The 12821-nt window shown below is 68.7% G+C and overlaps 1 protein-coding gene across 1 annotated transcript; it reads right to left on the bottom strand.

Moving 5' to 3' along the window:
* Nucleotides 1-6421: 6421 nt before the first annotated feature.
* LOC308179068 (uncharacterized protein) lies at nucleotides 6422-9390 on the bottom strand. The gene is made up of 5 exons (XM_080558668.1): nucleotides 9223-9390; nucleotides 8593-8733; nucleotides 8107-8247; nucleotides 7621-8022; nucleotides 6422-6537 (listed from the first exon to the last, which is right to left on the bottom strand). Exons 1-5 carry the CDS (start codon nucleotides 9323-9325, stop codon nucleotides 6521-6523), a joined length of 804 nt encoding a protein of 267 aa, XP_080414794.1. The 5' UTR covers nucleotides 9326-9390; the 3' UTR covers nucleotides 6422-6520.
* Between the last annotated feature and the right edge of the window lie 3431 nt (nucleotides 9391-12821).

The raw sequence follows: 12821 nt of genomic DNA, 5'->3' as shown, positions 1-12821 counted from the left end.
GGGGCCACGTGTAGCAGCCTGGTCGGGCATGTGCGCGTCTGCCTGCCCGCTCACTGCTAACGACCAACAGCGCCAACAGCGCCGTTAGCCCCTAATGAGGAGCTGGGAGGGAGCAGGGTGCAGACACTCGCACTTTCTTTGCAAAAGACCCTGGCCGCAGCTCCAGCACTGGCTCTGCCGCGGCCTCCCGCGCCCCGTGGCGGGGACGGTGCTGCCCGGGGGTCCCATGACGCTGCCACGCACGGATCACCCTCCTGCCGGGGCTGACGCGTGCCCTGCCGAGCACGGGCAGATCAGAGGCACCTGCATGCCCGGGACTCATCCTCCTCACGCTGTGCTACGCAGCCCTGCAGCACAGTGAGCCCTGCGGCACGGCCAGGCACCACAGCACGGCGAGCACCGCGGCTCCGCGCCGCCTCCGTGCCATGCCGGGGACGTGCCCCCTCCTGTGTCCCCACGGGGCTGCCCCAGGGCCTGTCCCACGCCCCACTGGCAGGGACCCGGCCCCTGCAACCCCTCGCCCAGGGGTGCCAGCAGCTCCCAGGCCGAGGCGGGGGCACGCAGGGGGCTTCAGTGCCGCCGCCCACGCAGCTGCCGTTCCTCCGGCGGTGCCAGTGGCTCGTGGCACGGGGCCGAACCGGCGGCACAGGGCGCGGGAGCCAAGGCGCGAGTGCAGTGCTGCCGGCCCGGGCCAGCCAGCCCCGGCACAAGGCTTCCGCCTTCCCCCCGCCCCTCCGAGATGAAGCAATGAAATTATTTTTCTACTTGAGTAGTTTTCAATTTAGATTAAGAAAAATCTGTGCTCCGTTAGCGACGTTGCAGTAAATCACAAGCGAGCAGCACTCCGCAGCTGACAGCCCGATCGCTTATCGGATGCAAACCTTTTTTCACGTTGACAGGCTCCAAGTGTGACATTGAGCGAGGGCAGTGGCACCCGATGGGGCGAAGCCGCGCGGGAGGCGCCCCCCCGCACACACCTCGGAGGCTCTGCTGCAGCTGGCAAAAATGCCCCGGGCATGGGGGCTCCAGCGGCGCGGGGCCACCACCACCCCCCGGCAGGGCCCCAGCACCTCGCTGCAAAGCTGCCAGCAGCCAAAAAGAGCAGGGTGGGGGAAACCCAGCCCCAGGCTGCGTTTAGAGACCCCACCCTTGGCTCTCCTGGGGTCCCAGCTTGCAGACCTCGGGGCCCCCTCCCCACCGGTTCCACCTCACCGCGTTCCCACCGCATCTTGCCCACCCGTGCCCCCAGCGCTGCCTGCACGGGGCAGGGGGGCTCGGCCAAAACGACCACGCGCTCACCTGCCCACCGCACGGCAGCGGCACGGCCGCACCGCACAGCTGTGACGGTCCTCACCGCTGGGAGTGGGTCCCCATCGTGGGTCCCCGTCCTCGTGCGTGGCTCCGCGTTGCCACCAGCCCCGTGCCGGCACCCTGCAGGAGAGTGCCTAGGCTGGCACCATCAAAAGGAGCATTTGACAGCACATGAACCTTTTTTTTCCCTCTGGTTCTTCCAGCTCGTTTATCGCCTCTGCAGGGCAAGCAGAGCTGTCATTGCCTGAACCTCACTCATCCGTTTAACCTTGGGGGAAGAAACGCATTTGTGCCAGATAACATGCATCAGATGGTGGCACGGGGAGCGCCTGTAGCTGCTGGGCCTGATGGATGGGCTACACGGGCCTCGCCTGACCTGTGCTTGTATGTTATCTGCATTGCTGCAGGAGGCTTTTCATCACGCCGACAGCTCCAGCATCACCTGCCTGGCAGCAGCTCCTCGCCAGGCGCCGGCAGCAGCGGCCAGGAGGGGCCCGGCCACGTGCTTGGGGCCGGCACCGCGGCACTACGGCACCACGGCCCGCGCGGGAGGCGGCGAGCTGGTGTGGTGGGGTGAGGGCTGGCGGGCTGTGCCCACGCCGCGTGCCTGGCTGCAGCAGGGCTGGAGCACCCGGTGAGGGATGGCATTGCCTGAGTCCACCTCCATCCCTCTGGGCGAGGACGTGGCTCCTGCCCGCGGTGCCCGTGCCGCAGGGAGCAGTCACGGCTCTCACCCGTGGGTGTCGGCGAGCCCCGGCGGTGCCGCTCCGGGGCCGTGCGCGGTGCCCCCCCGAGGAGGTGGCCCAGAGCTCCGGCACGGGCGCCCGCTCACCCCCACGCTGATGACAGGGACCCGCAGCTGCGTGCCCTGGGGGAGCACAGCCACGAGGACCTGCTCGTGGCCAGGCTCAACCCTCAGCCCCGCTGACACCCGCGGGATTTGGGATGGCCCAGAGCCCGGCGCGGCACCGGGGCCGCAGCCACTTCCCGAGCAGAGGCGAGCGCGGCTCCCGGCCCCGGAGGCGGCGGAGCAAAGGCTGGGAATAAACGACTGTGTTTATGAAGCCCGTAATGTAGCCAGCAAAATCAGTCACTCAGCACAGCGACGCCGCTGCGCTAATGGGAGGTTATTTATGGCCCTGCCCTGCTGCGGCAGGAGCTCGGCGGCCCCGGCTGCCAGACCTCGCGCCCTGGCTCAGGACCCCCAGACCCTCACATCCCGCACCCTGCGCTGGAGCTGCCCGGCCTGGGGGGCCCAGGGAGGCGGCGGGAGCTGGAGACAGACGGGGGCTCTGCCGCAGCCCCCCCACGGAGCTGGGGCAGCGGCAGGGGCAGCCCCCCGGCACTCACAGAGGGGCCGTCCGGGGCGGGCACCACCCGTGCCGCGGAGCCTGGAGCCTGAGGCAGCCCTGCCGGGAGCGGAGCTGGCGGCCGTGGTGATGGGCACAGAGGAGCACAGGGGCGGAGGGGGAGGCCAAGCTGTGGCACTTGTCCTTTGGGTGACATTTTGCCAATGAGGGGTCCTGTGACAGTGACGGAGAGGGTACTGAGCTGGGCAGCACAGAGCCCGGTGACAGATTAGTGCTGCCAAGTGCCGACACAGAAGCCATTTGGTGTGGGGAAATGATAGATGCTAACACTAATTTTAAACACAGGCAACCAAATTCCTCCAGACAGTCGCGGCGCTCAGGATTTAGGGCACAGCTGCTGGGTTCAGATAAGGTGTGAAATCAGCCCGGCGTGCGGGGCGTTACTTAATAATGAGCGTCTCGTGATGGATGGGGGTGTCTCAGCGATGTAACCTCCGCATTTGGAGCCTTTCAAATCTCTTGCCATCAATCCCGGTCCCTGCCATGGGGAGCTGGCCCCACCGGGAAGGCCGGGTGGGCGCCAGCCCTGGTGGCACAGGCTGGGGGCACAGCGGGCAGGGCCCCCCCGGCACCCACAGCTGACCCCACTCCCTGCATCCCGGGGGTGCAGCCCCCCCCCAGCCCTAGCTCGCGCCGGTGCCTCCAGCTTGTCGGGACCCTGCGCCGCAGCCACAGACAGAAGCCCTTTGTGCTCACCCTCCTCGGGCCAGCTGTGCCTTGTCTCGGGACGTGCCCACGAGGACGTCGGCACGGCGAGGGCTGCCATCATGTCACTCACTGCCTGCACTCGCAGCAACGTGCCCCCCCGCTGCCCCGGGGCAGCCCCATCGGGGGGCAGGGGGCTCTGAGCCACGCGGCGCCAGCCCCAAGTATTTATGGCGAAAGCAATGCTTGAAATGGCAAGTGCTGTGCTTGTCTGTAGCATTTAATCTCTCTTCTGACCTTATAAAAAAATCTCTTTGTGTTGAGATTTTAAATTCAGTTCTTAAATCACCCACTACAGGCTTCACACTGTATTAATTTCTCCTCGAGCAAGTGAGTTTGGTGTCTGCTCTGTTCCAGTGCCACCGGCACCAGGGAGCGGGGAGGACGCGTGGTGCTTCCACCCACGGAAGGAGGAAGAGCGGCGCGCAGGAAGCCAGGCACAGCTGCAGCTGGAGCCCGCGAGCTTCCACAGGAGCTCACCGGCACGTTGCCATTGATTTGGAGGTGATTGCTGCAGAGGTGAAGCCTGGTCAGCTTGCCTCATTATTGTGCAAATTGCTGGAAATGCAAATCTTCGGGTGCACCTGGGGGAAAATGTATTAATAATATTACTCCTGATTAGGGTCACAGGGCACTTTTTGCTTGTACAGTGAAGCCTGGGCTCCCTTTCCTCTTCTGAATCTAATAGTTGGTTTATTTTTATATCAGTGACTTCAGAGTCCTTAGGAGATATTTCATCTTTGAAAATCCTCTCTCGCAATCGCTTGACAAAGCCCCCCCCGAAGCACGGGGCTCCCCTGCTCGCTGCCTCAGGACGGGGGACCTTGCCAGAGGGATCCAGGGCCCAGCCTGGGGATCTCTGGGGGACGCTGCAGGGGGGCGGCAGCTCCGCCTGAGCACAGCACGGCTTGGCGTGGCACAGCTCGGCACGGCTCGGCTCAGCACGGCACCACCAAGCACAGCCCCTGGTCACCGCAGGGTCCGATCCCCCGGTCACTGCAGGGGCCGGCCACGGGGCCGGTGGGGACCCGGGGAGAGCCCGTGATCTGCTGAATGTGCACGAGCAGAATGCCAAAGCACCGCTGATTTATTGCTGAGGAAATGCTTAATTTAGGCAATGTATTTAAAGGAACTAATTAGAATTGTATTAATATTTATGGGCCTTATGGAGAAGCTGATAGTCACTATTTGCGGGTATTAACTGTTATCTTATGCCAGGCAGGACCGTGGTGTTCGGAGGCGACTTTAATTGTGGTGAGGGCAATCAAGATCTCACCCAAAGCCTGTGACAACAGCCAGCCTGGAGCCGCACATCAGAGCCACGTCTGCAGTGATAATGAATGTCCGCTGGAATTAATAACCCTGCCCGCCCGTCCCCCCCAGACTCCTCCCCAGCGAGGACGAGCGCAGCCGCCCGCTCAGGGCCGTGCTGCGGGCGATGGGGCCGGGGACGTTGGGGTCCCGTCACCCTCCGGCCCCCAGCGGTGGGGGGGAGCCGCCCCCGGGGCCCGGGGCTCAACCGCGGTGCCTCATCCGCACACCCTGCACGTGCGTGGAAGGAACAAGCACGGTGCCCGGGCTGGACACGATGCCTCCCGGTCCTGCCGGTGCTCCCGTCCGTCTGTCCTGCAGACAGAGGCCAGGGAGCTGGGGGGGGCTGGCAGGTGGCCCCCGCAGCCCCCAGCTCGAGCGCTGCCAGCTCCCTGCCCACACGCCCGACCTCTCGCTATAGCAAAGTTCACATCAATTTTCCTTCCCCTCATTTGTCTGTAAACCATGAAGAAAAATCACCGCCGTCTGCCCACATCAGGCCGCCGCGGTGATGTATGGCTGTAATAAAAACCCCATTTTGGGAGGCCGCCTTCCCTGTGCCGCCAGCCGGCACGCCACGCGTGGCCGCGCCGCTGGCCGGGGCTGCGCCGCATGGCACGGGGCCAGGGCTGCCGCCAGCCCGCAGGCAGCCAGCGCCCGCCGCGGCCCCCCCGTCCGCCCCCGTCTCGCCCGGCCGGAGGCCCCGTTATGGATGGCAGCTATTAGAGCTGCAATCGAGCCGCGCGCTGCGGAGGCGGCCGGGCAGCCGCTGCCGCCAGCCCCCTGAGAGCCGCACTGATGGGGGCAGCGCAGATAGGGGGGTGCTGAGCACGGGGTGGCAGCGGGCAGCAGCCCCCCCCCAGCCCCCTGGCACCGCGCGGTGCTCGATCACAGCGCCGCGATGACTTGGCCCTGCAGCCCCGCGCGTTCCCTTCTCGTTTCCCTTCCCCGTGCCCGCCCCGTGCCTCGGAAGCGCAGCTCCAAGCGTGTGGGCTGGGGTCCCTGCGCTGCGCCCGCGGCCCTGGGCTGGCACCAGGACACTGGGTGCTGGCACCGGGACACTGGGTGCTGGCACCGGGACACCGGGGGCTGGCACCGGGACACCGGGGGCTGGCACCGGGACACCGGGGGCTGCCCCCGGGCTTCCAGCCCTGCACCAAGGAGCAACCGCAGCACAGGCTGGGGCTGAGCAGGAGCCAGGAGAGAGGGAGCTGAATAATAAATGGGCACTTTCAGCAGGTTTTCGTCTTTTCTGTTTCAAGTTCCTCACCATCTCTGTGTGCAGAGCTTGCCAGTGGTCAGAGCTGGCATCGCGTGGGGAGGGCACAGGCACAGCGGTGTCTGGGTGCTGCAGGTCTGACACACAGCACAAGCCCACCCCCTGCACTCCCGAAAGCACCTCCCCGAGGCATTCCCTGTGCCCAGCCCTGGGCATCGCCCACCCATTTGGCACCAGCCCCTGGTGTCCGTGAGCGATGCCCGGCTCTCCCACTGCCACTCTGTGGCCGGGGCCCCACACCCCAGCAGCTCGCCTGCCTGGACAGCAGCCCTCGTGGCAGCACAGCACCGCCAGCCCTGGTCTGTGGTGGGGTCGGGGGGCTCAATCCCATCCCCACACCCTCCCCAGGATGTAGGGGGAGCAGGACGGCGCTGGGGAGCACGAGGCCGCATGGTGCCACTGGCAGCCCCTGGACGCGGTGGGAAGGCAAGAGAGAGATGGCAACGATGCTGCAAGCCAGGCGTCCTGGCGGCTTTATTGAGAGGGCAGGGTGCAGTGGCCGGCCCCGCTGCAGACCTGGCCGGGCCGCGGCATCCCCTCGGGGTCACTCGGTGGCTCTCCCTGGGAAGAAAGGAAGGGCAGTGAGCGGGGCGTGCAGGCAGGGCTGAGGAGCTGTGGGGGCTGGAGGACAGCTCGCCCCCAGCACATTGACCCCGGGGCTGCCCCTTCTCCAGGCCCCAGCCCAGCAGGGACATGGAGCGGGCGCCCCGAGGAGGCAGCAGCATCTCGTGGCCCTGCTGTTGTGCCACGCCAGGGCCGCAGCCTCCCCGGAACCCCACAGTGCCAGGGGAAGGGAGCGGCCACGGCTGCCGTTCAACCACCAACAGCCCCAACCGCCCGCGGCTGTGCTAGGAAACAAGTGTCACAACCCAGCGAGCACCCACAGGGTGCTGCCTCCCCCCCACGGGGGCACTGCCAGCCTCCCCCTCCAAGCCTGCTCTCCCCAGTGCACGCCTCGTGCCAAAAGCATTTGGCACAGAAACAGGAAGGCAACCTGCAAGGAGCGCGCCTTTTTCGTCCCTCCTGTGCGGGCTGAGAGCCTAGGACTGGCAGGTTTCATATTTTGATAATCAGGCTGCAAAATTATTATTCCTAACAGTATCGCCTAGTTCTCACCAAAGACAAGCCCCGCTCCCAGGACGGAGCTGCGTGCTGATTGAAGTCACCGAGCAGAAGTGCGCGGTGGCCGGGTGAGCGCAGCTGCTGCCTCCCTGCTGTGGTCCCACTGCGGCACAGCCCGGCTGCAGCAGGCGGGTGGGGAGCGGGAAGGGGCTCGGGGCTGCCCAGCCACCCACAGGCTCGAGACCGACACCGCCGGGGAGAGCCGACCCCAGGCACCAGTGGCATGGGGAGCACCGGGAGGCGGGGAGGGGTGGGTGGCCCCAGGACCACCGCGGCACCGGGACCTGCGAGGGTGCTTTCAGCGGGTTCACGTGGGGCAGCTCTCGGCAGCAGCCGCCTGCACGCTCCGTTGCCCTTCACATCCTTCAGAACTGCTCGGCCCCCGCCCGCGCCTCCCCGGAGCTGGCTGCGGAGCAACGCGGCTCCACGCTCCCACCCTGCCACCGGCCCCTGCTCCGCCTGGGCAGGAGCAGCCCAGTCCAGCCCAGTCCAGCCCAGTCCAGCCCAGCGCCCTCCTCTCACCCCTCTGGCAGGCCCGCTGGCACTCCTTCAGGGTCTCGAAGTTGTTGGCGTTCCCTCTGCAGCCGCCGTACAAGAACACCCGGCACGTCCCCGTGGCAGGGTTGTAGGCGTAGCGATAGAAGTGTCCCCTGCAGGGGCCGTGCTCCGGGGGCAAGTGGCAGATGTCGCTTTGGAGCACGGGGCTGGCGACGAGAGCAGGACACTGGCGGCAGCCCCAGCCCCAGCCCAGCAGGACGGCAGCCGGGTTGTAGCTGCTACGTCTGGCCGGAGGCACGCAGCCGCGGCTGCAGCCCGTGAAGCAGCACTTGTTGCTGCCGGGACAATCGGTGTCGTCGCTGCAGGTGTTGTTGCAAGCGACTAAGGTCTGCAGCACCTTTCTCTTGGGGCAGACGCCCGGTTTGGCTGTGGATAAGGAGAAAGACTCGTGTCCGCAGGGTCTGTCCGGGCCAAGCCCCCCCATCCCGCCAAGCCCCTGGCCACCCTTACCTGGCACCGGCCGCACGCAATGGACGTGGCAGCCCATGCTGCAGCACTTCTCGTTGCCCTTGCAGTCGCTGTCGCTGCCGCACTCCACCAGGCAGATGGTCATCATGTCAGGGTCCAGCCGGGGGCAGAAACCTGGCTTTCCTGGGGGTGCCCGGTGGGGTCAGGGCCCTGCCAGTCCCTCCCCACCCGCGCCCACACCCAGCCCAACCCAGCCCCAGGTTCTGCAGGCAGGGAGCAGTGGGCACCCCTGGGTCCCCCCACCAGGGGGGCTGAGAGTGGGGGAGGTGGCGCGCAGGGGCCCCGCACCAGCCCTTGTGGGGGATGCCCCCACAGGCAGAGCTCGGAGGAGCCCAGACCAGCGCATCCCAGCCCCGTGCCAGGATGGGGTGCAGGGGTTGGCAGGACCCAGCTCAGCCCCCACCCAGAGAGCAGAGCACAGGCTCCCTCAGGGCCACAGGGGGCTGCCGGGGGACGGGACCCCCTCACCTCCAATGGGGAGCCTGCACTCTTGTCCACAGCCGTTGCTGCAGCAGCGTTCGCTGCCCGGGCAGTTGTCATCCGTAGAGCAGAAGTAGCCGCAGGAGCTTCCGGGGGTCCTCCTGGGCGCAGGGCACTGGCCAAGCTTCCCTAGGAGGGCGAGGGGGGTGGTTACAGCAGGCAGGCAGAGTCCCCAGCCCAGGCACGGCCCCCAGCCCGGCCCCTGCAGCCAGGAGCAGCTCTGCCCCGCAGCAGAGAGCAGGTCTCGTGCTGCCCTTGGCACCCAGCGCCCGGCAGCAGCGTGGGTACACGACGCGTTGCAAAGCGCCTGCTGGAAGTGCCGCTGCTGCGAGAGCCGCCGGAGATGCCCCAAACCCGCCACCACCCCTTATTCCGGCACTGCAGCACCAGCCCCCCGTTCTGCCTGTGGCGTCTAGAGCAGGCTTTCCCCTCGTCCCGGCAGTGGGGACGGCCCGGTCTGGACCCGGCGCCACAGCCCAGCTCCGACCCCACGGCGGCGCCCTGACCGGGGGGCGAGGGGCAGAGGCTCCGCAGAGCGATCGAGGCGCTGGGGTCGGAGAAGCCCTCGGAGGCCGCCCGCTCCAGCCATGCCCCCGCCGCACGGCCCCGCGGGCTCACCCGCCAGGACGAGCTCCGAGTCCGGCCGGCACTCGCCCCGGGGGGCCAGGAGGGCCACCAGCGGCACCAGCAACAGCAGCGACAGCAGCGACCCCGGCTTCATGGCGCTGCCCTCGCAACGCCCGCGCCCCGCGGAGCTTTTGTAGAGCCCCGAGCCCTGCCCCGGGCCTTGCGCAACGCGCGCCGGGCTCCTGCCCCTCCCCGGCACGGGGCAGCGCCGGACAGCACGGGGCACGGCACGGCACGGCACGGCACGGCACGGCCCGGCACGGGGCACGGCCCGGCACGGCACGGGGCACGGCACGGCCCGGCACGGCACGGCACGGGGCACGGCACGGCACGGCCCGGCACGGCACGGCACGGCCCGGCACGGCACGGGGCACGGCACGGCACGGACATGACACGACACGAGGCACGGCACGGCACGGGGCACGGCACGGCACGGACATGGCACGACACGGGATGTGGCACGACACGGGGCGCGGGACACGGGACACGGGGCACGGCCCGGCACGGACACGGCACGACACGGGATGTGGCACGACACGGGGCACGGGGCACGGAACAAGGGACACGGGGCACGGCACGACACGGGATGTGGCACGACACGGGGCACGGGACACGGAACAAGGGACACGGGGCACGGCCCGGCCCGGGGCACGCCTCGGCCCGGCCCGGCCCGGGACGCCGCCCGTGGCACGGCTCAGCACGGGCGGGCTCAGCGCGGGGCCGGGCGGAGCCGAGCAGCGCCCCCGCCGCCCCCGCGCCCGCTTTGGCGGAGCAACAGCCTCACCTGGCGGCTGCCGAGCGGGGCGCGGGCGGGGAGCCCCGGCAGCCCCGCGGGCACGGCTCGGCTCGGCTCGGCTCGGCTCGGCACGGCCGGGACGGGGCACGGGGCACGGGGCAGGGCAACGTGGGCGGCCCCGCGGCCCGGGGAACCCGCAGGAGCCTCACGGCACCGCGAGCTGCGGGGCTCGGGCACGCGGCGAAACGCCCCCGTTAGCCGCCCGCCCCGCCCCGCTAACGGCGGCCCCGGCCCCGCAGCCCCCCGAGGACGAGGGGGAGGCTGCGGGCAGCGCCCAGCCGGGAGCCGCAGGAGCGGTGCCGCTGCGGGGGCGGAGGCGGCGCGGTGCTGGGCGGGCTGGGCGCGGGGACGGGGCTGGGGCCGGGGCCGGGGCTGCGCGCACGGCCGCGGGCTCCTTGCCGCGGGTTCCCTTTGTTTCAGCTCCAGCAACGAGCGCGTTTGGCCGCTCGAAGGGTGAATGACGCAAACAGGAATTTCCGAGCAGGGAAATAGGCCCGGGAAGGTGTAACCCTCCCGTGAGACAGCTGAGATCGTGCCGGCCCCAGCACAAAGATGCCTGTTTTCGGGTGGGCTGAGAAGAGCCCAGGCGGGGAGCGGTTCCCCCCCTCCCACGCACCTGCTCCCCGGCCGAGGCCCCGCTCTCCATGCGCAGCACCGCACCTCTGGCACGCCGCACCGGGGGGGACAGAGAACGAGCCCCTTCCACCAAAGCCCCGTCCACCTGGCCGAAGCCAGGGCCTGCCCCTCTCCATCCACCGCAGCCTCAGGCTGCCCCCCCGGCGCCTCTTTGCAGCCCCACCCGCCCAGCTGCACCCCCAAACCCGCGCCCCCAAACCTGCACCCGGCCCCGTGGCCGGAGCTGCCACCTGCAGCCCCCGCGCACCCGCAGCCGTGCTGGGGGCACTGCTCTCGGTGCGCGCGCCTCGTTTCCCAGCCCCTGTGCGGCTCCTGCTTGCCGAGCCCAGCGAGCCGGGTGCCTCTGCCCGTGGGCAAGCGCCGCCACCACCAGCAAGAGGAGCCTGGGGGCGGATCGGCCGCAGCGCCACGTGCAGTGCCTGGCGGGGACACGAAGGTCGCGGGCAGGGACATGGGGTTCCTGCGTGGGTCTGCGCACCCTCGGCAGCATCTCCCACCGCAGAGACACGGGGCGCAGCAGCAGCAGTGCCGCAGGGCCCAGCAGGCTTGGAGCACACCTCGTCCTCGGCGCTGCTCACCCTTCGCACGCTTGGCTGCGCCGGGCTCCCTGTAATCTCCCCGCGCCGTTAACCTCGGGCGTCCCCTCCCAGTCGCAGGTGTCTGGAGGCAGCAGTACGCACCCTGGGGCAGCCCCTGCGGCCGGCATCCGCCTTGGCACCCGCGAGCCTCCCTGCCTGCTGGCTGCCCCACTCCTCCCATCCCCGCGCATGGCCGGGTGAGCGGCAGCCCCGGTGGTGACCCCGCCGCAGCACCCAGCCGCGCCGTCTGCCGGGACATGGCCCCGCCGCTGCCCGCGCCCAGCCCGCCGGCGTGACGGCACCCAGCCCGCCTGTCCCCGCACAGGAATGGTGCACGGTACATGGCACAGGGTGAGTGGGTGCTCCCAGCCTCGCACGTCACACCAGCTTCCCACGCTCTGCTCCCCCTGGGGCCATGCTCACCGATGAGGAGCCGGTCACCCGTGGTTCTGCGGGCGGAGGCAGCTGGATGGGGGAAAGGGACCAGGCTGGGGCACGCAGGCGCCAGCTCTCCAGGGTGGGCACAGCCCTGGGCAGACCCCCAGCCGCTCTGTCCCAAAACGCCCCTGTGCTGTGCGGCCAGCACGGCCATCACCTTGGGGTGAGTGTCCTTCTACAGTCCCACACCAGCTTCCTGTCCCATAAGCTTGTCTCAGCTCTTTCCAAACCTGGGCAACATTTGACATCTGCAGTGATGAGTCCCACAGCTCTGGCGAGGAGACTGCTCTTTGTTGGCTGCCCTCCTGTCCCCTCCGTCACCTCTTCTCCAAGCTGGAGACCTCCAGCCCCTTCATCTGGGCTTCCTGGGGCCCTGGCTCACGGCCCATGTTTCCCCCGAGGGCAGGATGCCTGTTGGGTGCTCATGTCCCCACCCTGGCTGCAGCCTGGCTGCTGGGGCTGGGATGGGGCCATAGTAAATGATTTCTCAGGTAATAGCACGACACAGAGCTGCTGCTGCCTCGGGCACAGCTGCGAAACGCACTGAGAGTTTCAGTACCCAAAGGTTATGTGCGTGGCAGCCCCTCCCCAGCCCCGCGCAGATATAAACCCCTGCTGACCCGCGCCAGCCATCGGCGTCCTCGGGGAGCACCATGAAAGCCGCCAGCATTTTGCTTGTGGGTATCCTTGCCCTGTGCGCGCAGCTGCAGCCGGCTGCCACGGCCACCGGGAACATGGGTGAGTGCAGGGGTCCCCGTGGCTCTCGGGGTGCCGCAGAGCGGGGCGCTGCGGGGCTGGCACAGGCTGGGCTCCCACGCCGGGCTGACGGCTGGGCGAGCAGGTAGCACCATCGCGGCGGTGCAGAGCCCGGGCACCCGTGACGGGCTGGGGCCAGGCGCTGCCTGCTGGCTCCGCAGCCCCGAGGGGGGCCACCAAGGTCTGTGCCGTGGGGGCAGCGCAGGGGCGAGGAGGGCTTGGTGACCGTGGGAGCACGGAGGGAGCCCTCCTGCCCGTGGGTGCACCTCGATGGGTGGCACAGCCGGCCCCAGAGGGGCAGAGAATTCCCCAGGCGTCAGCCTGTGAACACAGCTGTCCTCCACCAAGGAAGCCCCGGAGCTGCAGATTGCCAGAGCCCGGAGGAG

Source organism: Anser brachyrhynchus (genome assembly GCF_964034855.1).
Source record: "Anser brachyrhynchus genome assembly, chromosome: 16".
Classification (NCBI taxonomy): domain Eukaryota; kingdom Metazoa; phylum Chordata; class Aves; order Anseriformes; family Anatidae; genus Anser; species Anser brachyrhynchus.
Note: the sequence above shows the minus strand (reverse complement) of the source record. Positions and strands in the feature narration are given on the sequence as shown.

Bases quoted from the DNA above. Each gene is read 5' to 3' on its own strand.
- LOC308179068 (XM_080558668.1), bottom strand. From the start codon at position 9,325: ATGAAGCCGGGGTCGCTGCTGTCGCTGCTGTTGCTGGTGCCGCTGGTG. The intron at 8,248-8,592 runs GTGAGGGGGTCC...GGGCACCCCCAG, and splicing joins GTGCAGGCTCCCCATTGGAG to GAAAGCCAGGTTTCTGCCCC. The intron at 8,023-8,106 runs GTAAGGGTGGCC...CCTTATCCACAG, and splicing joins TTGCGTGCGGCCGGTGCCAG to CCAAACCGGGCGTCTGCCCC.